Source organism: Babylonia areolata, chromosome 18 (genome assembly GCF_041734735.1).
Source record: "Babylonia areolata isolate BAREFJ2019XMU chromosome 18, ASM4173473v1, whole genome shotgun sequence".
Lineage (NCBI taxonomy): Eukaryota > Metazoa > Mollusca > Gastropoda > Neogastropoda > Buccinidae > Babylonia > Babylonia areolata.
Genome location: NC_134893.1, coordinates 19,704,337 through 19,731,836, shown reverse-complemented (window position 1 = coordinate 19,731,836; position 27,500 = coordinate 19,704,337). Strand labels below are relative to the sequence as shown.

The following is a 27,500-nucleotide window of genomic DNA, read 5'->3' as shown; positions in this document are numbered from 1 at the left end:
TGGCAGCACCCTGTCCAGGTCAGCTGTCTGTTGTTGTTTTTTTGTTGTTGTTGTTTTTGTATTTCTTTTTATCACAACAGATTTCTCTGTGTGAAATTCGTGCTGCTCTCCCCAGGGAGAGCGCGTCGCTACACTACAGCGCCACCCTTTTTTTTGTATTTTTTCCTGCGTGCAGTTTTATTTGTTTTTCCTATCGCAGTGGATTTTTCTACAGAATTTTGCCAGGAACAACCCTTTTGTTGCCTTGGGTTCTTTTACGTGCGCTAAGTGCATGCTGCACATGGGAACTCGGTTTATCGTCTCATCCGAAAGACTAGCGTCCAGACCACCACTCAAGGTCTAGTGGAGGGGGAGAAAATATCGGCAGCTGAACCGTGATTCGAACCAGCGCGCTCAGATTCTCTCGCTTCCTAGGCGGACGCGTTACCTCTAGGCCATCACTCCACTCTGTTCTTGGGTCGTGTTGAGCTCGTTCACACTCCACAGTTTCCTGATGGTTTTTGTTGGCTTTTTTCCGGCCTGTTTCCCACAGAGTGTCAGCAGATATTTCTCCACATTCAGATTGTGCACTGTGCATGTTTGTGTTCCCTTTCAGGATTGGTCACAACGGTACCAGAAGTATTCTTCAGGAAAGTATCTGTTATTTTAAACTGGTGTATTTGTATTGGGGGAAAAAGAGATACGTTAAAACCTAAGCAGTAGCCTTTTTCGTCTTTCCACTCCAAGTGATATTTGACAGGGAGAAAAAAAACACAAAAAACGGAGGTGAGATGGGGGTGGGGGGGGGGAGAAGCAGGAGAAATGTAAAGGGGTGTGGGGGGTGGGTGCTACACTGTGTGTGTACGTGTCTTATCTGACATGTTACATGTCTGTCTGAGTGTGTATGTGTGTGCGTCTGAAATCTGATTGAATGACACAGGAAACGAATGATGAGCGCCCAGTGGCAGCCGTCAGTCGGCTCTACCCAGGTAGGCAGCCTGTGGTGCAAATGTCCCCGTGTATGTAAAGCGCTTAGGGCTTGGTCTCTGACCGAGGATAGGCGCTATATAAGTATCCACATCAATCAATCTTGTGCACGCGTTAAAGCCAAAACAGTCGAGTGTACCCCTGTGTGTGTTGTTTTGTCACAGAGGTCGGAGAGCCGCGCCGGGCGAGCGGTACCACGACGTGGTCGGTAACTGCGGCAGTCCCGGCACCCCGTCCTTCCTGCTGTCCACGTCCGAGCAGCACGTGCGCTTCCTTTTGCGGACCACTCAGCAGCGAGGCGGAGTCACCCTCGTCCTACCTATTGTAAGCTGCTGGGAACGGGTCATGGACAGTGTGTAGACACTTCTGCAGTGAAACATGTGTGTTATTCGATAGTGCGTGTGGTGTTATGAAAGTGGTTCGAATTGTACATGAATGATTATTGATCAATGGAAATGACAACCCTTCGTGAGTTGATAAGTTAAACGCCATAAGTCGCGGTGGTAAGCGCTTTTTTGTTTGTTTGTTTTTTTTGTTGTTTTTTGTTTGGGTTTGTATGTGTGCTTTTCGTGTGTGTGTGTGTTTCTTTTTTTTTTTTTTTGTTTTGTTTTGTTTTGTTTTTGTTTGTTTGTTTTTTGTTGTTGTTTTTTTGTTTTGTTTTTTGCTTTGTTTTATTTTTGCTTTGTTTTTGTTTTGTTTTTTTTGTTATTGTTGTTTTGGGATGAAGGAATTGTGCTCGAATGCTTATCATCCCAGATTTTTGTTATTCGTTTCAGTTCAGAGTTCTAAAACCAGAAGTAGAGTTGGTTATCACTGAGGTGCCAGTGCCATTGTCTCTAAACGACTTTCCATTAATCGGCTAGTTTGGAGCACCGGGGACTTTGAATGGACCCACCACAGTGGAGAAACTGGACAACACTAGGGAATTCATGAAGAGCTGTAGAATCTGAGACTCTCTCTCTCTCTCTCCTTTAGTTTCTCTCTCTCTGTATGTGTGCGTCTGTGTAATTATATGTCTCTCTCTCTCTTTGTCTATCTCTCTGCGTCTTTGTCTCTGTCTCTGTTGCATTATATATGTCTCTCTTAGTCTCTCTGTCTCATTGTCTCTGTCTCTCTCATTCTTCTAATCTCTGTCTCTCTCTCATTGTCTCTGTCTGTCTGCCTTTCTCTCTATCTCTCTCTGTTGTTCTATTTCTGTTAACTGGTGTATACATGTATGCGTGAATGTTTGAACATGTTTATGCGAGTGCATATGACTGTGAGAGAGAGTGTGTGTGTGTGTGTGGGGGGGGGGGGGGGTGATTTTGTGTGCAAGTGTGTGTGTGTGTGTGTGTGTGTGTGTGTTCTGGGCACTGAGATGAACACACATCTTTTGACAACTTTCACGTTCCTCGACCACCACATCTATCAATCAAATGCCGTGTATGACTGAACGTACTTCCATTGTAGTTATTTCTGTGGTGTGTATGTGTTTCTGTTCCCTCACCTGCAGTCCGCGGGCATGAACGACGTGCAGTTCACGTATGACGGCAAAACGCTGAACGGGTTCTCCAACGGAATTCAGAAATCTGCGCCACTGACAGGTTGGTGACGATGGTCTCTTCCCCTCCCCCCCCCTACCCCTCCCCATGCCCCCACCCCTCCTCTTTACACTTAGATCAGACTGTTCCTTTCACGATGTGACAGGTTATATGTTGTATATCAGACTGTTCCTTTCACAGTGTGACAGGTTATATGTTGTATGTCAGACTGTTCCTTTCACAATGTGACATGTTATATGTTGTATGTCAGACTGTTCCTTTCACAATGTGACATGTTATATGTTGTATGTCAGACTTCCTTTCACAATGTGACAGGTTATATGTTGTATATCAGACTGTTCCTTTCACGATGTGACAGGTTATATGTTGTATGTCAGACTGTTCCTTTCACAATGTGACATGTTATATGTTGTATGTCAGACTTCCTTTCACAATGTGACAGGTTATATGTTGTATGTCAGACTGTTCCTTTCACAATGTGACAGGTTATATGTTGTATGTCAGACTGTTCCTTTCACAGTGTGACAGGTTATATGTTGTATGTCAGACTGTTCCTTTCACGATGTGACAGGTTATATGTTGTATATCAGACTGTTCCTTTCACAGTGTGACATGTTATATGTTGTATGTCAGACTGTTCCTTTCACAGTGTGACATGTTATATGTTGTATGTCAGACTGTTCCTTTCACAATGTGACAGGTTATATGTTGTATGTCAGACTGTTCCTTTCAAAGTGTGACAGGTTATATGTTGCATGTCAGCCTGTTCCTTTCACAGTGTGACAGGTTATATGTTGCATGTCAGCCTGTTCCTTTCACAGTGTGACAGGTTATATGTTGTATGTCAGACTGTTCCTTTCACAGTGTGACAGGTTATATGTTGTATATCAGACTGTTCCTTTCACAGTGTGACATGTTATATGTTGTATGTCAGACTTTCTTTCACAATGTGACAGGTTATATGTTGTATGTCAGACTGTTCCTTTCACAGTGTGACAGGTTATATGTTGCATGTCAGCCTGTTCCTTTCACAGTGTGACAGGTTATATGTTGCATGTCAGCCTGTTCCTTTCACAGTGTGACATGTTATATGTTGTATGTCAGACTGTTCCTTTCACAGTGTGACATGTTATATGTTGTATGTCAGACTGTTCCTTTCACAATGTGACAGGTTATATGTTGTATGTCAGACTTCCTTTCACAATGTGACAGGTTATATGTTGTATGTCAGACTGTTCCTTTCAAAGTGTGACAGGTTATATGTTGCATGTCAGACTGTTCCTTTCACAGTGTGACAGGTTATATGTTGCATGTCAGACTGTTCCTTTCAAAGTGTGACAGGTTATATGTTGCATGTCAGACTGTTCCTTTCACAGTGTGACAGGTTATATGTTGCATGTCAGACTGTTCCTTTCTCTGTGTGACACTATGCTGTCTGTCACTGAGTGGCAGGTGATCAGGTCTAAATGTTCAAATTTTATCAGAAGGACAGTTCACAGTGCCAAGCAGAAATGTTAGATGTTGATTTTTCAAACAGTTTTGCAAAGAATGTCATGAGAAGGGGTTGAGTGAACGCAGTGAGGATTATATATATATATATATATATATATATATGTATGTATGTATATATATATGTATGTATACAAAACACGCTGACAACCAGTGCTTATTTGCATGAATATGTTCCAAATAAAACAGTCTGCCGATACGTACACGTGCGAATGGCTTCATATTTGCAGCGTTGCAAAAAGACATAACTAATGTGACTATTTGTAAGGTGTCGGGAATGATGAATATTACCATAGAACCCTCTGTCTGCGTGCGCGCGCGTATGTGTGTGTGTGTGTGTGTGTGTGTGAGTGACGGTGTGTGCATGCGCGCGCGCGCGCGCGTGTGTGTATATTTCTCTCTCTCGCATGGTGTTGCATGCGTTTGTGCTGTGTTTCCGGAACAGGTTCAGTCCTGTCAGCTGAAGCCCCAGTGAGCATTGGAGAATGCCGTCGCAGTTCTCCACGTTTCCACGGTGAAATCGAGGAGGTGATTTCCAAACATGCGTTGTTGAGGATTTTTTTTTCGTTGAAGCTGAACTTTTACTGTCATACACATGCACATACCCACACGCTTTCTAACACGCGCGCATGCAAACACACACACACACACACACACACACACAATACTGCAAGTTTCTCTTTCGCAGTCAGGAAACGAAATAACAATTGTTAAAGGAACGTAATTCGTCCTTGATATTGGTATATAAAACTTTGGCTGTTTCCCATTGACTTATCTCATGTAAATCCATACTGATAATGGGACGCGCGTCCATGTTTGTAACAAATGTGTGAGAATGCGCGCGCGCGAGAGAGAGAGAGAGAGAGAGAGAGTGAATGCGTGTTTACACTTGTAATTTTCCACCCAAGTAACAGTTGTGGTGTCTGTTGTATTAAAGTATTTTGCATTTCTATGAGAAGCCGTCAGTGACAGCGGCAAAAACCAGGAGAGACAAATAAACAAGACGATGGTGTCTTCCTGCACACGCCCATCTCTGACCTTGTGCACTTCAGACAGTTGTATTTGATGGTGTTGTTTGATCATGGCTCTATATGTTCTCATATGTTTGTTATGTGTGATGTTTTCATGAACATTACTGTAAAAGTACACTGCCTGCATTCTGTTACTGAAGCAAACAAGTAAACACATGAAAATGGTGATGAGAATAAATACTGGGTTTTTTCCTGTTTGTTTCAGGTGTCCATCTCTGCGTGTTTCCCATGATGTAACTCCAAGGCTCTCTGCATAAAACATGCTTCTCGGCAGATAGTTTCAAATACACAACTCTACAGTTTCACACTTGCACACCCAGTAGGCATGATGCAACGGCTGGCTTTAGCATTCGCCATGTTAACATGGAATTTGACAATGTGATGTTTCTTTTGCTTTTTTCTCTTTGTAGAGATTTGTTCATCTGTATTGTCTCTGTGTGACCATTTGCTTGCAGTTCGCTTGTGTGATTTTTTTTTCATTTTGTTATTTGTAGCTTACCTCTTTTTAGATCATTGTCATGAAATAAACTTTTGGATCTGTTTCGAAATCAGCCCTATCCTTTTAAGAGAATCATACTTAGAAGGAGGGAGAGACGGCAAGAGTATTTCAAATGTGCTTTGTAGATTAGACGATATTCCTCAAAGGAGATCAACTATGTTTAAGCAAGAGACATTTTCACTCTTCTTCTAATAACAATAGTTTACTTATACAAATTGCCACAATAAAAACAAGAATAAATACATTGGTTAGTGAAGTTTTGTACCCTCATGATGTTTTGTTGATGTTATACCTACATACAACAGACTTATCACGAACAATAAACTCATTTTACTCATCAGATTTTATCTGGTTTATAGAAGTGTGCATACCACTGACGATGTGTATTGGAAAAACAAGAATATTACCATTTTGTTAGTAAAACTTTGTCTCATCGCAAGTTTTTTGTTGATGTTCTACATACATACAACAGACTTATCGCGAACAATAATGTCATTTGAATCATCAGATTCTATCTGGATTATATCTCCCTCTTCGTGGAACTCCCACGTTCACTCGTATGTACACATGTGGGCTTTTACGTGTATGACCGGTTTTTACCCCGCCATGTAGGCAGCCATACTCCGTTTTCGGGGGTGTGCATGCTGGTATGTTCTTGTTTCCATAACCCACCGAACGGTGACATGGGTGACAGGTTCTTTAATGTGCATATTTGATCTTCTGCTTGCGTATATACACGAAGGGGGTTCAGGCACAAGCAGTTGTTTGCACATATGTTGACCTTAGAGATCGGAAAAATCTCCACCCTTTGCCCACCAGGCGCCGTTACCGAGATTCGAACCCGGGACCTTCAGATTGAAAGTCCAACGCTTTAACCACTCGGTCATTGAGCCCGTTATCTGGATAATATAAATTCACATGTTGGAAGAACCTGGTGCGAGGATGGGGTTGAAGGGGAGGGATGAAGGGAAAGAGAAGGAACTTGACAAAATATCTCACCCAGTTTTAGTTTCAAGGTGTTAGAGCAAGCAGAAAGACCCATATACGCTACACCGCATCTGATGAATCTGGATACAAGTCATTGCCATAGCAGGAACAAATTAACCATTACAAAATTTCCCACAGGCATATATGACCTAGTAATGGCTAATTTCATTTTCTTCTCTTTTCACAGGAAAAAAGGACATGATGCTTTATTTCTTTATACCGCTAAACGTTGACCCCAACCAATGGTTACCCCTTGTTTTCTTGAGGGAACACTGGGGGAAAAATCAGACGCCCCTCTCTCTCTGTCTCGCTTTCTCTCTTTCACTTGCACACAAGATAATGGAAAATATCAATCTTGTTTATTTCCTGAAGTTCAGTTCCTTAAACATAAATAAATATACAAAAAATAAACAAAGAGATATATAAATGACTGAATAACAAAATAAAATAAAAAGAATTTGGAATGCCTTCATCTGATAACAATAAACACAAAAAATACCAAAGAAACCAACAAATAAGTAAGTAAAAAGACAAAGGCAAGTACAATAGCATGTCAGATTCCATTCACTAAGGCACCGAGCCAAACATTTTTGAACCTGCTAAGGTATGCTCCATACAATTTCTAACACTGAACACATTGTTCATGTTGGAATACACTGCCTTGCCCGTTTAAACAAATCTTACTAAACAAATAAACATATACATAAATGAATAGACAATTTAAAAACGATTAAATAAATAAATGAAATAAGAAAAAAAAAAGACACCCTCACCCATCCCCTCGGATAACAACAACAACAAAATTGTTTGCATTGAAAGAACCACATCGCTCTGCCTGGTCCAAAATAGCATCCCAGTATCACACACATTGTACAACCTTTCCTTAGCACTCAGTTCAATTATTACATTACAAAAAAAGAAGTATAAATATATTGGTGGTGTAAAATGCAGATCATATTTACAAACAAAATGAAGGTGGTGAATGCTTTAAGCTGAAAACTCTTGCTTAGTAAAACAATACAATCTGATAAAAGTAAAACACTGCGAGAACAGCCACTTAATATAAATGATAAAAAGAGCATGTAAAAAGGAACTGGACAGGGGTAGCAATTATGACTAGGTATCAACACTTCAAGAAGAGAAATGACGCTTTATAATTCTGAAATAAATACATAAATGAATGAATAAATAAACAAACATAAAAGAAACAGAAATAAAACTTCTATCCTTTCATCAATGGAAGACTGGAAACATGTATCATATTCTACATATTTGAAACATGAGCACTTTAAATGAATTAAGTTACACTGAAATTACAAATCTCACCCCACTGACTCCTCATAAGAGCCTGTTTCTCATAGTCATAATCCCTACTGACATAGAGCAAGACAGAGAGTCAACACTATCAGAAACAGACAGAGCAGAATCAAAGAAAACACATGATTCTAAAACAAGCATGAAATTAACCAAATAGTAGTAGTATCAATTTTATATATCACATATTGCTATAACATTATGACAATGTAAATGTTGTAAATAAAGACACCTGACTGAGTTACTAACTGGCTTATTATGAAAGCAATTCTATTCAGCAAAAAGAAAGTTAAAAAAGCCAGATCTAAGTATTCAAGAGAATCATAAAATGCCAACCCTCACTCCCCATTATTACACGTTACTTTGAGCCCATCTGCAAGTCTCTGTTAACTTTGATTTCTGTAAGCATCTTTGAAAAGTAATTTTCAAAATGACACAAAAATTGTAGAATTGAACAAGTCTTCATCCCAGCTCTATTTTTGAATTAGATAGTTGAAAAATTAAATGATAAGATTTCCTTCACTGCGAATGAACTTTGCAAAAAATCATATTATGTTTCAGGAACTGAAACCACTGTCTTAAAACTGCATTATGCTCAAATCACATGCATACTATTGTTGTTTTCACTAGTGCACAGTCATAAAATGATTATCATTCCACTGAATACATCACTGAATCAAGCATGATATTCATAATCACAATTAAATGTCCATCACGAAAAAAGCAGGCATTTGGTTCAAGTTTTTTTAGATTAAAATTGGTATAAAAAAAAGAACACAGTATAGTCACCAGTCTTGTGTAAATATATACACCGTAAAATCATTCATACACATTATTCACATTGTGCATATGATTGCGTAATAATGATAATATTAATAAATAATATACCAATATTATGTTTAAACTCATCACGTGTGTCATTTTGAGATAAACTGAATGAAAAATGAATAAGTAGACTGATACTCCTTTGACTGAAAAAGGCACGTTCATGGGAATGAGGAGTATACCTGAATTGACAGGGGAAAGGCAAAAGACCTGTTTCAAACACAAAGGCACTAGCGAATGCTTTCAAATATCATATGAACACACTTTAAACAACTCTTGTTATTACAGTAAGAGAACTGAATGAACACATGTAATTAATATTCATTTGTTTTTGCTGTTGTTTTCCTTCTAATGCAGACTGGACTCTTATTCATACAATAAGAGATGTTAATGAACACATTTGCTTTTTTTTCTAATGCTAACTGGAAACTGATAAAATGTTCCCTCTTCTACTTGTATGCTAGTCAGTTACATCTGAGGATGACCATCAAAACAGCAGAGAAGGTAACTGCTGTTCCGACTTCTGGGCTAGAATTTGAGTTTAGTGTCTTACCCAAGTTAAATACCCACTTTCTTGGTCAATAGGGCTTTAGGACAGTCAGTGTTGGGATGGTCCCCAAAGGCCCCAAGGCTGTAGCATTAAAAGCCAGTAAAATCTTGCCTCCTAGTTTGAGTTGTAGTCCTTCACAAAAGATTAAGCTGTAAATTAATTCCCTTTGCAGTGGAGAAACCATTGATCATACAGCTCTCATGTTGCTGCTGGCCAAACTGTAAGCTCATGTCAATCTCTGATATAAGCTGAGCGTTGACTCCTGATTTACATACAAAGATAAAGAATAATTATGCTCTCATTTACAGTCCATCACACACACACACACACACACACACACACACACACATCCACACAAGAAACAGAAGAAAAGGAGACTGAAGAGACAGACAGACAAACGAACAGAGTAGATGAGAAACAAAAACACTCTAGATATTTAATTACAACTGTAACACGGTGAGATTAAGAGCTGACAATGGCCAACTCCGAGAGTTCCCCACACTAACCAAAGTGAGAAAACAGCCCCACACTAGTGGACAGCTCACTACCATATGACCACGTTGTCCCACAGATCGTAAACTGTGGAAAACACCTATCGCAACAAGACCGCCTGTTATATACTCTCAGTTCAGTACTACTTTAGCACGCATTGAGAAGAATGGTTCATTGTGCGTTTTACACACACACACACACACACACACACACACACACACAAACACTCGTTCCAGACACAAAATCCTCACAAAGTCCAGATCGCACCAGATATGTTGGTCATGTTTGACGAGGGCGAATGTAACAGAAGAAGATGAAGGAGGAGGAGGAGAAATCTCCCCCATATCACGAAGATGGCAGACTGTGAAAGTGGCTGTGACGGGGTCAGCACTGCGGTGTGACAAGATCAGCAGTCGGCGTGGGTGTTCTTGTGGTCCTCGTCACCCTGCAAGTAGAAGGCCGCTGACTTCTTGGCGTTGCCGTTGGTCCGGTCACGGTGCCGCCGCCTCTTCTCACACCTGCTGCATCAGACAGGTGAAATTGTAGTAGTTTTCGGCATCAGACAGGTGGAATGGTTTTGGTTTAGTTTTCGGCAACAGTCAGGTGAAATCATTTTAGATTTCGGCATCAGACAGGTGGAATGGTTCTGGTTTAGTTTTCGGCAACAGTCAGGTGAAATCATTTTAGATTTCGGCATCAGACAGGTGGAATGATTTTATTTTAGTTTTCGGCACCAGACAGCTGAAATTATTTTAGTTTTGATGTCCTCATGTAATGCAATCGTCTTTTAAAAAACTCTTTGTCCTATTTCACAAGCTTCTTTGCAACATTGCTATGGTAAATCAGTGTTTGTGAATATGGTTTCCATAACCACAGAGAAATATCATTACAGTTCAGTCAATAAAAAGGAAAAAAAAACAGCAATAAAAACAGACAAAAAAAGAAAAACACAAAAAAGAAAACGAGCACCGTGTTAAGATAAAATATTCAACGGGAAATTGTGGGTTTATAATATTTATCCATCATTATCATTATTACATCACACACACATACACACACATCCTTCCACTCATCTCTGACCCCCTAAAATACCCTCTCTCAACACTAGCTCATTCACAGTCAACACCAACAAAGCACCCACCTTGCCGGGTCTTCAGGGTCTGCGGGCTTGGCGCTATTGTTCCTGAGCTGCGCCCACATGGCGGTGCGGGTCAGTTCCTCCGTGATGTTGACACGGTCCGTGTCGAGCGAGGCTCTCCTGGTGAACCGCTGCCCGAACTTGCCCTCGCCCAGCCGGTCGTGCTGGATCTTGATCTCCATCAGCCGTCGGTCATAGGCTTCGTCACCTCCAAGCAGGCTTTGTTTCTGTGGTGGCGGAGAGATTGTGTTGGAGGGCTGGGGTTAGAGAGGTGGAATATACACACTGTGGCGTTTAGTGAGTGAATGTCTGTTGGGAGGAGGGGTGTGCATTTCTCTTGAGCCTGATCTTGGGGGAGATATTCACGCTAGATGCTTTCGTTTTTTTGTTTTTGTTTTGTTTCTGTTAGTTTGTTTTTTGTGTGGAGTTTTTTGTTTTTGTTTTCATTTTGGTGGTATACTATCATACAAGGCCATCTTCAAGACAAGATCAGCTAGGAGGGAGAGTTTTCACAAGAATATGAGACAACTCTGGTACAGGCCTATTTTCTTTTCCTCGGGTTTTCAAACACTATCTGTAAAAAAGAAAGAGTAGCCTACACACTAAAGCGTTCTTTCCTATCTTTCCTTCCCCTTTCTTGTGGGTGGCAGGGTGGAGTAAGGTCAGTGAAGATAATAAATTCAGCGACAGATCACCGTTCACTCTTCACACACACACATACACACGCACGCACACACGAACACACCCAGCCCCGTTCTGTCCTGAACGTGATGTCTGACATCACCACGCCTGGTCTGGCCAATCCATCACACGACGTGACGTTGTATCGTCTGTCATGCAGGAAGCAGTATGCCTAAAGTATGCATGAATCGGTCACGGGACTTGCGTATGTCATAGCCACTGTACGACTGTTTGGTTCTTCTCTGTTGTTGTTTTTGTTGTTGTTGTTTTAGAGTTTATTCTGAGTTGTATTTTTTGCTGTTGTTGTTTTCGTGGTTATGTGGCCTATATGTCCATATGTGACAGCGAATGATGCTTCAACAGCGAAAAAGGAGGTGGGGCAGAGTTGGTTTTGTTTTAATCGGAATAATTGCGTCTCACTTCTACTGAAGGTGACCGAACATAGAGCACCTTATGTCTCCTCAGTTCACAAAAGTTTCTGTTTGTGGGCGTGCGTGCGCTTGTGTGTGTATGCGCATCTGTGTGTGTGTTTGCGTGCTAAGCGCTTATGAGCGTGCATTTGCGAGCGTGCATTTGCACGTATGCGTGCAAGCGCACGTGAGTGTGCTCACTTTATTGTTGACATGGTGGTGTTGTTTTTTTCACGAGGACCACCATACATCCCCAAACGAATGAACTTTCCACTAAACTCTTGTTCTCCTTGGTCGTCCTTCTGCCGATTTATGTATGAGTTCAACAAGTGTCTGTCTAACTCATTTTATAACCTAAAACAACAACAATAACAACAAAAACAAACACCTCCAGCATCTCAAATATGAATAGATGATTCGATGAATCAACCAATGAATAAAATCAATCAATGAATAAACACATAAACAAACAAATACCCCCTCCCCAGTGCCCACTAATCGATGAATCAATCAATGAATAAAATCAATCAATAGACCAACATCAATACCACAAAAAACAACCTCAAACTCACACATAAACAAACAAATCATCACACACACACACACACACACACGCACGCACACACACACACACACACACACACACACACCGGTGTGCACTGACCTCTCGTTCCTCCTCCTCGTCCTCCTGGTCGTCGTGGAGTTTCTTGGCGTCCTCCTTCTCTTTCTTGGCAGCGTCAGGCATCAGGTCGTCCAGCCACTTCAGCTCCCGCTGCGTGAAGATGTAGTCCATGCCCTTGCGCACGAACCCTGTTCCAAGCACCTGCACGAGCACCGAGGTTGTGTGAACTCATGTGTCCTTTGTGCTTGACCCACCTGATCCCCCAACACCTACACATGTATTCCTTGTGCTTGCCCCCTTCTCCACCTGATCCCAATATATGTTCGTGCGCGTGCGAACGTACACCTACAAACACACGCGCGCACACACGCTTCTGCACTAACGCGCTGAGGCTTGATGAATTATGCTCACACGTACGCGCGAACGTGCTCACACATATGCGCAAGCATGTAGGTATACTGAAACACACACACACACACACACACACACACTGAGACATACAAAACTACACAAACAAAAAACAAAAACAACCTGGTAATGTGTTTCATATTACACACACGCACACTCACTGCTGTGTATTTGATCACACACACACACACACACACACACACACACACGACGACCACTACCACAACCACCACAACAACAAAAAACAACCCCATACCCCACACCACAACATCGCACAGTCCCCCCCCCTCCCCCCCCCACCACTCCTCCCTCCAACACTGACCATGATGGGGAAGATGATGGACACAGACTTGACGGACTTGATGACCCACAGCACGGCCAGACACACCACCTGGATGGCCGTGAAGATGTGCACGCGCTTGATGGGCACGTGACGCAGGTAGCTGTAGTCGGGCTGGTACTTTGCCGGCTTGAACACCACCAGGATGCGGTCGATGAACTGGCCACACACACAAAGACAGTGATGATGGGTTGGTTGGCATGGAGTGTTTCTTTCATCTCACGTTGTGTCCTTCTGTCTGTTTATCAGGGTTTTTTTTTCTGATGTTGTTATCATTACTATGCAAAATATAGACATGTATACTATGTAGACAAAATTTTGAGGAAGTATGAAGGAAATACTTATTAGGAAAAACAAATAAAACTGCACGCAGGAAAAAATACAAAAACATGAGTGGCGCTCTCAGTGCAGCGACGCGCTCTCCCTGGGGAGAGCAGCCCGAATTTCACACAGAGAAATCTGTTGTGACAAAAAAGAGAAATACAAATACAAGTACAAATTAATGCTGAATGTAAACTTAATATTATACAAAATTTCTGTTTCAAAAACAAATAAATTAAATTTATAAACAAAGCAAGTAGATAAATAAAACTAAATAAAACCAAATCTAATGGATACATAAATGAACAAATACAACAACAAAAAAACAGATAACTTAGTCTATATCTTTTTAAAACCATTTGATTTTGACAACAGTCATCCTTACTTGAGATACAAGAACGTTATAACCACTGACTTTAACCAATAAAAACAAACGAGACAGAGACAAACAGAACGAGACTGCCAAACTGCCAGAGAGACAGACAGACAGACAGACAGACAGACTGAAGCTCCACTGACCTGCATGCCTCTCAGAGCGGCCATACCCATGTACAGAAACACGCCGTACAGCACAGCCATTGGAATGAACTGAAAAAACACGCAACACACGTGAAAGGTCACATGATTTTCATTCGGTCATAATTATAGGGTACACACAAACGCAAAAATTGTTGCCCCCACCCCAAACACCCTCCAACTTCTTCTTCTTCTGCGTTCGTGGGCTGCAACTCCCACGTTCACTCGTATGCACACGAGTGGGCTTTTACGTGCATGACCGTTTTTACCCCGCCATGTAGGCAGCCATACTCTGTTTTCGGGGGTACCCTCCAACAATGTTACATCATTTTAAGTTCTTACAATGTCTTCGAAATACGCAAATATAACATTTCTGTGCTCCGATCGTTGTTAAACAATTTTACAGTTTCAGTTTCTCAAGGAGAAGTCACTGCGTTCGGAGAAATCCATATAGTGACACCACGTCTGCTAAGCAAATGCCTGACCAGCAGTATGACCCAAAAACAATTCTACAAATAAAAAAAAGTATTCAAAATTTATCGATGGTCAGTCATTGGTAATAATTTGTTGAGTTTAACGACCTACTGGTTTACTCCAAGAGTCATACTGTTCAGTGCTTGGGTCTTGGTTTAGATAAGGTATCGTTGTTGTAGGGGGTGAGTCCTGGATCAGAGTCATTGTTGTTTTTTAAGTTTCACTGTTTTCTACAGTTCTCTGAGGGATATACTGTGCACGTACCTTCAGAACCGAGGTGAAGAGAACGGAGAGACCACTGAGCAAGCCCACCATCAGAGCGGTCACACGCTGCTCTCTGCAACACAGCACAGGACAGGACCCGTCACTTGACTACGGGGAGGTAACCATTATGCGACAACATGAAAGGTAGATATGCCAGGCAACATTTTGCTTACTACTCCTGCCCCTCTGATTTGTTAAAAACAACAGGGAAAACAGCATATGAGAATCGAAGGGGAATCGAATGGGGAAAAGCCCAAAGAAATGCGCAAGTACGTATATATCTATCTGTCCAATCTAATAATTATCCAGTAAGAATATACAAATGCGCACGTACGTATATATCTATCTGTCCAATCTAATAATTATCCAGTAAGAATATACATTCATCTATGCACCCTTATGTCCATTTTCCTTTTCTTCATGTGTTACTTTATATACCCGTTCTAGTATGATTCGTTCAAACATATACTCTTTCCCAGACTGGAAGATAGAAGCAACTAAAACATAAAACACGTAAGATACTATCAATGTCAAATTTGTATGTATTGTCTTGAATTCTATGAATCTTAAAAGTTTCTTGATAATGAAATATTCTGTTCTGTTCTCTCTCTCTCTCACACACACACACACACACACACACACACTGACACAGACAAAGGAATACACAGAAACACTCACGTACACACACAAGCACACTCTCTCCCTCACACACACACACACACACACAAACAAACACACACACACACACACGGCAATCACTCAAGATACCACTACCACCATTCACAAGTATCATTATTAGACAGAAAAAAAAGAAAAAAAAACAAGCTCCCCCTACCGAACACCAAGGAAAGTGGGCCTCTCCCCAGGGGCAGTGCACTCTGACTCTTTCTTGAGACTCATGATGTGGGCCAGGGCCGACACAGTGGCGGCCACGTACCACGGCAGGCCCAGGAAGGAGCAGATGAGGATGGTGATGGCCAGCACAAACAGGTCCAGGTGGTACCCGTTCCCTTTCTGAACACACACACACACACACACACACACACACACACACAAACATATATATATACCTTAAAGTTCAATGACATTAAAATGTATTCTATTCAATTCTATAGACTTAGCCACACACACACACACACACACACACACACACACACACACACACACACACAGAGGCTTTACAGCTTTATCAGTGACGTCTCCTTCCCATCATCTTACGTCAGTTTATGTCAACATGATAACAGAAAACACACTCTGATTAGCATCCGTGATTGGCTAAGATATCTGTTTCTCGAGAGTCTGTTTGTTAACTGCGATCTTTGCACAGATTGAAACACTACCCATTTTCTCAACAAGATATTTTGGATAACGTTTGTTAACTGTCTTCATGTCGTCATATCACGACTGTCAATCTCACTGAGCGCGCAGGCAAAATCTGAATCAGCTGGTTTCATTCAGTGTGAGAAAATCTCTCTCTCATACAGAAATTCCCCAGCCCTTCTAAATCCCTTCCCACCCACAGCTGAAAAGAGAAAACCTTCTCCTCACCATTCTTCCTCCTTCTGTCACTGTCTTTCTCCCTTTTCTTTTCCCCACACACAATGTATCTCCTCTCCTCCTTACCCCTTCTTGGAACCCTGATGTGAGAACGGCAACCTTTCCCATACCCACGCCCATAAAACAAGCAAAAAAGTTCCCGCTACTTCTTACCCTCTTCAAACACTGACCGGAGGAAGGCCAACCTCCATCATAACCAAGCCCACCAAAAAAAATAAAGATAAAATGATAATAAAAAAAGAAAGAAAGAAAGAAATGTTCCCACTCCTGCTTACTCTCTTCAAACCCCAGTCCGATAAGACAACCTCCCACATACCCACCTTCACTCAAAAAAAAGGAAAATAAAAGTTCCTGCTCTTTGTTACCCTCTTCAAACTCTGAGCTGAGAACAGACAACCTCCACCATACCCCCCCATCCCCCACCTCCAAGCCCCCAAAAAAGAGAGAAAAAAAGATCCTGCTCATCCTTATCCTCTTCAAACACTGAACAGAGAAAGGACAACCTTCATCATACCCACCCCTAATCCAAAAACAAATGTTGACAATATTCCCGCTCCTCCTTAACTTCTTCAAACCCTGAGCTGAGAACGATAAACTCTCCCATAACCACCCCGACTAAAACAACAACAACAACAAAAACAAATGTTCAAATATTCACGCTCCTCCTTACCCTCTTTAAACCCTGATCTGAGAACAGACCCCACCCCCCTTACCCACCCCTACTCCGGCCCCCTCAAAAACAGAAAATAATAAATGTTCCAGGTCCTCCTTATCTTCTTCAAACCCTGATATGAGAACAACAACCTCCATCATACCCACCCCCACTAAAAATAAATTAAAAATAAAATCCCGCTTATCCTTACCCTCTTCAAACCCTGAACTAAGAACGATAAACTCCCCCCATACCCACCCCCACTCAAAAAACAAAAAAACAAAAAACAAATGTTCAAATAATCCGCTCCTCCTTACCCTCTTCAAATACTGACCCCAGAACGGACACCCCCCCCCCCCCCCGTCCACTCCCGTCACACCCTACCCCCACCCCAGCTGACCTTCAGTTTGTTCTCTTTGCGGTTGACGATGACGGCTGTGATCTGCTGGTCCATGAAGATGAGGATGACGGCCAGCAGAGCGGGCACAGAGGCGGCCAGGGTCAGCCACCAGGGGTTCCGGTTACTCCACGGGTTCACCAGCCAGCCACGGTCATCACGTGTCGGCTGCACAATGTCACATTGGTTTTTTGTTTGTGTGTGTGAGTTGGGCTGGGTTTTTGTGTGTGTTTTTTTGTGTGTGTTTTTTTGTAATTTTGTCTGGCTACGTTTACATTTTGTTGGTTTTTTTTCACTGAGTAAATAACATTGTGAGAAAGCAGCGTGCACATGCGCCTCTATGCATGTCTTTAAGCCAGTGTGTCGTCCTCCAGAGGAACATTCATCTCATCCGCACGTCCAACCCGCAGGACAGCGGTTTTTAGACCAAAGGGAAAGAGGAAAAACTCATCGATAAAAGCAGGCCAATGTAATGTGTGTGTGTGTGTGTGTGTGTGTGTGTGTGTGTGTGTGTGTGTGTGTGTGTGTGTGTGTGTGTGTGTGTGTGTGTGTGTGTGTGTGTGTGTGTGTGTGTACGAGTGTGTGTGTGTGTGTGTGTGTGGTGTCTCACCTTGAACTCCACGGGTACTTCCAGTTTGGGGGTAGGCAGGCCAATGGCGGCGTCAATGCCCACGGCGATCAGAATAGCGATGAGCACAGCGAAATCACTCAGCGTCTGGCGTACCTGTACACAGAGAGACACTGTATGATATCGACTGTCATCATCCTTATTATCAGTATCATCAGATATCACTAAGCCAATCACTCTGGCCAAAATGCCATGTTTTAGGAGGAGGAGGAGGAGGAGGAGGAGGTGGTGGTGGTGGTGGTGGTGGTGGTGTGTGTGTGTGTGTGTGTGTGTGTGTGTGTGAGTGTGTGTGTGTAGAGATATAATGTTCACAATGATTACACATAAAGAATATATATATATATATATATATATATATAGAGAGAGAGAGAGAGAGAGAGGCATACAAACACACATCGGCTCATGCAAGAATGTACTCCTTAACCCCAACAACACCCGTCGCCCCCCCCCTTCCCCCCAACCCTCTCTTCACTACAAAAATCAAACACACAAGCCTTACTTTCGTGAAGGCACATGTGAAGATAGCAAGCACACACTTTTCCTGACCGTACGACCAACAAGAGCTGGTCGTGAACCCAGCCAACACACACACACACACACAGAACACACACACCTACAACCCCCACTCCACACACACACACACACACACACACACACACACACACACACACACACACACAGCCACTCACAAAGGTGGGGAAGAAAGAGCTGTTCTTAGAACGGCTGAGCGTGCTGGCCACGATGTAGGTGACGAAGAAGAGGATGAAGGAGAGGAAGAAGACGTCCGCCTTGTACTCGGGGGTGTCGCAGCCGCTGCCGACCAGCAACCCCTTCATCTTCTTGCACATCTTTTTCGACAGGCTGGCCCAGTCCATCTCCGTCACGCTGTCCGTGATGTTCTCCGTGACGTTGTCAGGCTGAGGGCGACAGTGTTGTCATCACTGTCGTCACGGCTGACGTCATCATGGTTGACGTCACGTTGTCCAAGCTGTCCATGGTGGTGGTGGTGGTAAAGTTGGTGGAGTTAGGATGGACGCAGGTGCAGTTGTAGTCCAGAGGGGCCTGTGGTGGAGAGGTTGAGGTAATGGACGGTGTGTGTGTGTGTGTGTGTGTGTGTGTGTGTGTGTGTGTGTGTGTGTGTGTGTGTGTGTGTGTGTGTGTTGGGAAGGGGTTATGACTGGTTTTTCCGCCTGAAGGTTTTGTTCTCGGGATTAAAAAAACAAACAAAAAAGATGGGAGGGTAGTAAAATCGTTTGTGTGTGTGTATGTATGATTGTGCATAGGTGTTTGTCTGTGTATGTGTGTGTGTGTGTGTGTGTGTGTGTGTGTGTGTGTGAGTGGGTGGGTGGGTGTACCTGCGTGCGTGTGTGTGCTTGTGTGCGTGCGTTTAAAGCAAATGTGTTATCACAGACACTTCAAGACATTAAAATCCGGTTTCCATCTTATAGTCAACAAAACATGAGCTGATACGTTTATACCAATAACCCCAGCCCTTGTACGGTTGGTTCTGAGCGCTCGGACGATGAACTAAAAATACTATTGACACGACAGTGATAGTAAGACTGCTACTACTACTTCTACTACTACTTATGCTGCTGCTGCTACTACTACTATTACTACCACTACCACCAATAATAATGATAAATGAACAACAACAACTACTACTACTACTACTACTACCAATAATAATGATAAATGAACTACTACTACTACTACCACCACCAACAACAACAATAATGATAAATGAATTACTACTACTACTACTACTACTACTACCACCACCACCACCACCACTACCAATGATAAATGAACTTCTACTACTACTACTACTACTACCAACAATAATGATAAATGAACTACTACTACTACTACTTCTTCCACCAATAACGATAAATGAACTACTATTCCTACTACTACTACTCCTACTACTACCACCACCACCACCAATGATAAATGAATTACTACTACTATTACTACTACTACTACTTACTACTACCACCTATAATAACGATAAATGAATTACTACTACTACGACTACCAATAATAATGATAAATGAATTACTACTACTACTACCACCAATAATAATGATAAATGAATACAATGGTAAATGAATAACCTGGACAAGCCACTCACGCCAGGATCGGTGTTGATAGGAGCCAGCTCCAAGATACCGAAGAGCTTCTTGAAGGCCTCAGCGATGAAGATGAAGGCGATGAGCGAAGCGAAGGACTCCTCCGTGAAGCGCGTGATGTAACGCACGAGCGCCGAAAGGTCGAAGGCCACGATGATCAGCAGCAAGGCCGTGGTCCAGATCCCGATCCAACAGCGGAAGGGCAGGAAGTCCAGTTTGTTGTCACTGTGCACAATGACCATTCCAGTTGTTAATTTACTGCCTGTACTGTTGTCACTGTGGCACAATGACCATTCCAGTTGTTAATTTACTGACTGTATAAAGTCCAGTTTGTTGTCACTGTGGCGCAATGACCATCCCGTCTGTTAAGTTACTGATTGTACAAAGTCCAGTTTGTTGTCCCTGTGCACAATGCCCACCCCATCTGTTAAATCACTGACTGTACAAAGTCCAGTTTGTTGTCACTGTGGCAAAATTGACATCCTGTCTGTTAAGTTACTGATTGTCGAAAGTCCAGTTTGTTGTCCCTGTGCACAATGACCACCCCATCTGTTAACTTACAGAATGTGTGAGTTATCATACCGAGGCACCAGTTTTTGATGACAGACACCAAAATGTGGAACATATAGAGACCCTCATCCTCTTACCGACAAACGTGTTCACCGAGAGAGTGTGAGCAAAAAAAAAGTATAAGCCCAAAGGACAAAGGACATTTTTTATTTCCTTTTCTTTCTGTTTTTCTTTCAATTTCCCAGCCAAACGATTAAATCCAAAGTCAGTGCATCACAGTTCATGTATACTGGACTGCTGTCTTGCCATTGAAAGTTTGAAAGGTTTTAATCATGCATCAGCAAAAACTTCAAAAGCAAAACAAGAGATAAGAGACAGGATGGAACATTATCAAGAAGGGAACTAAGAAGACCTGAACCATGACGTTATGTAATGGGTGATGGTGGCATATATATATATATATATATAGATAGATAGAGAGATAGAGAGAGAGAGAGAGATAGATAATTCATAGAGAATGCAAAAACGACTACACACATACCATACATTCGCATAAACACACACACATAAACGCATGCACACAAACACTCGCACACAAACACATAGATATATACATATATACACACACACACACATACATACATACCATACACACACAATACACACGTAACACACAAACACGCTCATCCACCCCTACCTCTGCGCACACACCACACACACACACACCCCCCAAAACCACACCATACCACACACACACACATACACACACACTCATCCAACCGCCTATCCACCCCCACACACCACACCACCACCACACAACCACCCCAATTCCGCACCCCACACACACACACACCACGCCCAACCCCCGGCGAAAGGCGTCCACAAAGGACCGAACACCTACTCGCAGAAACGATAGAGGATCATCTCCAGCACCAGCATGGGCCCCGTGCTGCCCAGGATGTTGAGGGGCTGGCCGGCAAACAGCGCGAACAGCACGCCCACGATGGATGCTGTGAAGATACACTCCATTGTCCCCTGCAACCATCACACACACACACACACACACACACACACACGCCACAGGTTCAGTTTAACTTTTCGTTTTCAAGGAGGTGTCAGAGTGCGCGCGGACAAATCCACATACACACTCCCATTGCTTTCTGTAAGACGCACGTACGCTGACACACAAACGCGTGTGTGGCACAAAAACACGCGAACACAGACACACAGATGTAGACGCACGCGTGCACTGACAGTTTTATCATTTCTTTTCATAACATCAGCTTGAAATATCTTTTACCCTTTGCATTGTATTACTTCACGTTTCCATCCTTTCATGAAGACCTTGAGGTTTTTTCTGTTCTAATGAAAAGCAAACTTTTAAAATCCAACCTGATATGTAAGAGTTTACCAACCGCATTTGAACAGTTCCAGCCATGCCACTTATAAGAGATTACAGGACGTTATAATGATGCTTCTGGTCGACTGCGGCCAGTCTGTATGCCCCGCAAAGGGTATTGGTGCACTCTCCATGTGCTGGTGAAAAGGTGTGTGCGCACTAACCATGTACTGGTAAAAAGGGGCTCGTGCACCCAACATGTACTAGTAAAAAGGTGCACGTGCACTAACCATATACTGGTAAAAAGGTGCATGAGCACTCACCATGTACTGGTCAGTGGCCTGGCCCAGCAGCCCCCCGAAGGTGACGTTGGGGGTGAGGGTGGCCAGGTAGAGGAAGATGATGGAGGCCACACACTGGATGTGCAGACCGTCCTTGAAGTCACTGGCGTACCACGGCAGCTTCCTCTTCACGTCCTCTATCAGGCCCCCGAACAGTCTGAAACAGTGGACAGTGAGTGAGTGAGTGAGTGTGAGTGTGAGAGTGATTGTGAGTGATTGTGTGATTTTGTGTGTGTGTGTGTGTGTGTGTGTGTGTGTGTGTGTGTGCGTGTGTGAGTGCCTGCGTGCGTTGTACGGTGTGCGATCCAGCAGTATGCATTCCCATTGCAACTAAAAATGCGCTGAACACACACACACACACACACACACACACGGAAAAAAGACGAGACACCTATGACAGACAAGACAAGTGTGTCTGCACGTGCTCTGGGAGCTGCGTCATCTCATCTCGTGCACGGCGTATGTATGTGTGTGTTTAGGGGATCTTGTCATGGGAAATATAATCAAACCAAACGAAATCAAACCAAATATAAACTACAGTTGAAAAAAACAACAACAACAAAGTATGCATCTTCTTCTTATTGGTTTGGTAACGTTCTCATTCACTCATTTCAGCACACACAGACACAGACACATTGGGAAGAGCGTGGGGACCAAGATGGAAGAAAGGAAACTGATGGTGGTGAGGGAAGGTGTGGAGTGAAGGGGACACAAGTCCTATAATCATTCTGTTTGTACACCCAACAAATACCATCCCATACGTACATAATGTAAGCAGTTACACTGCTAACTTAAAGCTGCAATGTGCATGAAAAATTACGGTGGATGTGGTTAATCACAATCTCAACGAAGCTTCAGCGAAGATGGGATTTTTTAAGGCACCAAAAACTTCTTCTTCTGCGCGTTTAAATGTTGGTTCCCTTCACAGTGACCTGTGGACTGATGATACAAAGTACACACCTTCCGGACCGCACCAAGGTCGGGTCACAGTGAGATTCCTCTTCCTCCTCTTCTTTCTCCTCCCCAGGAGGTTGAGGGGGAGCTTTTCGCTGTTCCTGCACAGACAGGTAGTGGGTGGCACTGTGACTATGTCTTGCGTTCATCAATCGGTTGAAGCATCACATATTCCACGCCGGCTTAGACAATCAACATTATAGAGATGGAAAATTGTCTGTGCCTGTATTATCAGTACAGTTTGTGTGCAAAATTGCACAGACATCCATACATGGAGGCCTACATGCAAACGCATACACACATAATCGCGCGATCACACACAACACAAAACGCACACATACACACACACACGTACATAGGTATGCATGGAAATACAGCAATATATAATGAAAGAGAGAGAGAGAGAGAGAGAGAGTCAAAGACACAGAGAAAGACAAGGAAAAAAACAGAGACGGGTGGCCAGACAGGCAGACAGAATATGAAGAAATATCGAAAGTTTGTTCTTCCAATATTTCTTTTCTTTTGGGGGTGGGATAGGGTTGGGGTGACTGTGTTTAGGACAGAGGCAGGCCTAACCCCTGACCCCTTCGGTTCATCAGCCTCACAGTCACACACTGCCATGAGGTGTGGAGTGGTGTCTTACCTGTGACGGGACGCTCTGGGGGGGCTCGATACGGATCTTGGGGTCCCATTCCCCAGGTGGGAGGGCCGTCACCTGGTCCAGGAACTCATCAACACCTGCCAGCACGTCCTGGCGTGTCTTGGCCTTGTATGCCACCTCACGGAACACCTGACACATCACCAAGGTCAGGGTCATGTTGATGCCCAAAGACTCAAAGAAAGAGTGAAGATATTTAGTTTCCTCAATCTTCGATTAATTTTTTTTCACCCTTCAATTCAGGCATCGGTATGTCTAATAAACATGTGCTCTTTACCACACATATTCGCATGCATACAATATAAACATGTGCAGGCCCTTTCAGACTCAATGCCTCTCACGACCATACTTCTCAGAAACACATAATCACGAAAGCTCACAGACCACACACAAATATGCACATAATTATGGACAACCATTATCATTACTACCAGTACAGCAATCAGACAAGGAAACCAACCAATCATACAGCCAGTCAGGTTGAGAGACTGACCTCATCGTTATTACCATTACTAACGGTATCACAGATTGACAGAAGTTTACAGTTGGGCCAACAGCAAAGTATTATCAATGGTTTCTCCAATGCAATGGGAAATCACTTACAACTTTTGTGAAGGGCTGTGACTCTCAAACTAGGAGGCAAAATTGCACTGGCTCATAGTGCTGCAGCCTTGGGGGCTAGTTGGCCTTTGGGAACCACCCTAACGCCGACTGTCCTGAAACCCTCTTGGCCGAGAGAGTGGAGATGTAACTTGGGCAAGACACACAACACTATAATCAAATTCTAGCCCAGGTAGTTGGGACAGAAGTTACCTTCTCTGTTGTCCTGATGGTCAAGTCGAAAACGACAGACTATCATCATCATACCAGTACAGCAAACAAACAAGGAAACCAACCAACGATACAACCAGTCAGGCTGAGGGACTGACCTCATCGACCATGATGGTGGAGATGGACCTGCCGATCTCCACGTTCTTGCTCTGACTGCCCTTGGGGCCCAGCATGAAGAAGATGAAGCGGGTGGGCAGGGGCACCTCCGTCAGCTCCCCGATGTTGCGGGCCTCGCACAGCCGGATGAAGGCCACCACCTGGTACTTGAGGCTGTCCAGCTCCCCGATCAGGATGTTGGCAGCCTCCGCTCCGTCAGGGATCTTCCTCATGAAGTCCATGTTCAGCTGGGGACCGCAGGGTGCTCAGGTTGTTAAGTCATATTGGAAGGTAGGGTGCTCAGGTTGTTAAGTCATATTGGAAGATAGGGTGTTCAGGTTATGAAGTCATATTGGAAGGTAGGGTGCTCAGGTTGTAAAGTCATATTGGAAGGTAGGGTGCTCAGGTTATGAAGTCATATTGGAAGGTAGGGTGTTCAGGTTATGAAGTCATGTTGGAAGGTAGGGTGCTCAGGTGGTAAAGTCATTTTTATTGGAATTAAGGTAGGGTGCTCAGGTTGTTAAGTCGTATTGCAAGGTAGGGTGCTCAGGTTGTAAAGTCACATTGGAAGGTAGGGTGCTCAGCTTGTAAAGTCATATTGGAAGGCAGGGTGCTCAGGTTATTAAGTCATATTGGAAGATAGGGTGTTCAGGTTGTTAAGTCACATTGGAAGGCAGGGTGCTCAGGATATGAAGTCATATTGGAAGGTAGGGTGCTCAGGTTGTAAAGTCATATTGGAAAGTTGGGTGCTCAGGTTATGAAGTCATACTGGAAGGTAGGGTGCTCAGGTTGTAAAGTCTTGTTGGAAGGTAGGGTGCTTAGGTGGTAAAGTCATTTTTATTGGAATTAAGGTAGGGTGCTCAGGTTGTTAAGTCGTATTGCAAGGTAGGGTGCTCAGGTTGTAAAGTCACATTGGAAGGTAGGGTGCTCAGGTTGTTAAGTCGTATTGCAAGGTAGGGTGCTCAGGTTGTTAAGTCATATTGCAAGGTAGGGTGCTCAGGTTGTTAAGTCATATTGGAAGGTAGGGTGCTCAGGTTGTTAAGTCATATTGGAAGGTAGGGTGCTCAGGTTAAGTCACATTGGAAGGTAGGGTGCTCAGGTTGTAAAGTCACATTGGAAGGTAGGGTGTTCAGGTTGTAAAGTCACATTGGAAGGTAGGGTGCTCAGGTTATGAAGTCATATTGGAAGGTAGGGTACTCAGGTTATGAAGTCATATCGGAAGGTAATGTCATGTAGGTAAGGTTTCTTATGAGTTTATTTTGTTGTTGCTTTTGAAACAAGCTCTGGTCCATATGATTATGAAGGAAAGGGAAAAGGCTGATCAAAGGTTAAGAAGAATGAATTCTGGATCTCAATGTCTGTCTGTCTCCCACTCTCTCTCTCTCATGCACTCACACATGCACACACACAAACGCGCGCGCATGCAAGGACATGTGCACTTCCCTTTATAGTGTTTATTATCAGAAGTAGTACTAGAAGTAGTAGCGGCAGTGGTAGTAGTGGAAGTAGTCATGGAAATGCTTAGCAGGAACTGTTTTATCATGTAATGTCATAGTTAGTTCGCATTATTTGATTATTGATCTGTGTTTGTGTGTGTATGTGCATGTAGGTGCGTGTATGTGTGTGCGTCATTGCGTGAGTGTGTAAGTAGTGTCTCTGGGTATGCGTGCCTTTGTCGGTGTGTGCGTGCGTGCGTACGAGCATGTGTGTGTGTGTGTGTGTGTGTGTGTGTGTGTGTGTGTGTGCGCGCGCGCGCTGTGTGTTTTGTATGTATGCATGTATGTATCTATGTGCATGCGTGCTTGTGTGCGTTTTTCAATTGTCTATATTTTTGTTGTCATCATTATTTCGTTTTATCCTCTTCTTTTTTTTTATCTAATACATTTCTTGATTTATTCAATGACATGAACTTTTTTAATTGTTCTTTCTTACCTATGTTTTAAATCACATGCATATGTTTGCGTGGGGATGATTGGATGTTTTAGTGCTATTGTAAAGAGCATAGAGCTTCAAGAATATGCGCTATAGCAAGATTATCTCAATAATTTTTTTAAAAATGAAATGGTAGTAGGAGCAGTAGCAGTAAGGGGCTGACCTTGCTGGAGGAGGCCGACTCAGGAATGTCGCCGTTCAACATCTCCAGGTTGGGCTGACTGTTGGGGTTGCCTCGCACTCGGCCCAGCGAGATCTGAGAATCTACACCAAAGGCATAGGATCTCTTATAAACTGTGTGAACTGACAATAAGTGGTACACAGAAAATAATAAATTACCGGATATATATATATATATATATATATATATATATATATATATATATAGGTGTATGTGTATATGTGTGTGTGCGTGTGTGTCTGTCTGTCTGTCGCAATGTATATTTACAAGTATGTGCGCGTGAAAGTGTCTGCTTTCATTTGTTTGATTCTATTTTTCACTGATAAAGTCGGTGACTGACTGAGAAGGGAAAAAAAGCGTATTTTCATTCTCAACAAAAAAGTATACGGTTACGTTTTCACACA

At 43.0% G+C, this 27,500-nt stretch overlaps 2 protein-coding genes across 2 annotated transcripts in view; one reads left to right on the top strand and one right to left on the bottom strand.

Annotated features, from left to right (window-relative positions):
• The window catches only part of LOC143291882 (uncharacterized), a 37,284-nt gene extending 31,404 nt beyond the window's left edge, over window positions 1-5,880 (top strand). The window contains exons 20-24 of the mRNA XM_076602012.1: window positions 1-18; window positions 1,131-1,290; window positions 2,459-2,549; window positions 4,462-4,544; window positions 5,253-5,880. The exon at window positions 1-18 is cut by the window's left edge and continues 466 nt beyond it. Of these exons, the coding sequence (XP_076458127.1) occupies window positions 1-18; window positions 1,131-1,290; window positions 2,459-2,549; window positions 4,462-4,544; window positions 5,253-5,279 (379 nt within the window). The 3' untranslated portion in view covers window positions 5,280-5,880. The remainder of the gene's footprint in view (window positions 19-1,130; window positions 1,291-2,458; window positions 2,550-4,461; window positions 4,545-5,252) is intronic.
• Window positions 5,881-6,876: 996 nt separating this feature from the next.
• Window positions 6,877-27,500, bottom strand: part of LOC143292542 (electroneutral sodium bicarbonate exchanger 1-like) — a 50,856-nt gene continuing 30,232 nt past the window's right edge. The window contains 18 exon segments of the mRNA XM_076602940.1: window positions 6,877-10,235; window positions 10,856-11,079; window positions 12,608-12,766; window positions 13,296-13,472; window positions 14,154-14,222; window positions 14,889-14,961; window positions 15,724-15,902; window positions 17,498-17,662; window positions 18,105-18,218; window positions 18,812-19,044; window positions 19,046-19,184; window positions 20,257-20,479; window positions 21,666-21,799; window positions 22,427-22,601; window positions 23,405-23,499; window positions 24,042-24,188; window positions 24,986-25,231; window positions 27,079-27,179. Of these exon segments, the coding sequence (XP_076459055.1) occupies window positions 10,121-10,235; window positions 10,856-11,079; window positions 12,608-12,766; window positions 13,296-13,472; window positions 14,154-14,222; window positions 14,889-14,961; window positions 15,724-15,902; window positions 17,498-17,662; window positions 18,105-18,218; window positions 18,812-19,044; window positions 19,046-19,184; window positions 20,257-20,479; window positions 21,666-21,799; window positions 22,427-22,601; window positions 23,405-23,499; window positions 24,042-24,188; window positions 24,986-25,231; window positions 27,079-27,179 (2,768 nt within the window). The 3' untranslated portion in view covers window positions 6,877-10,120.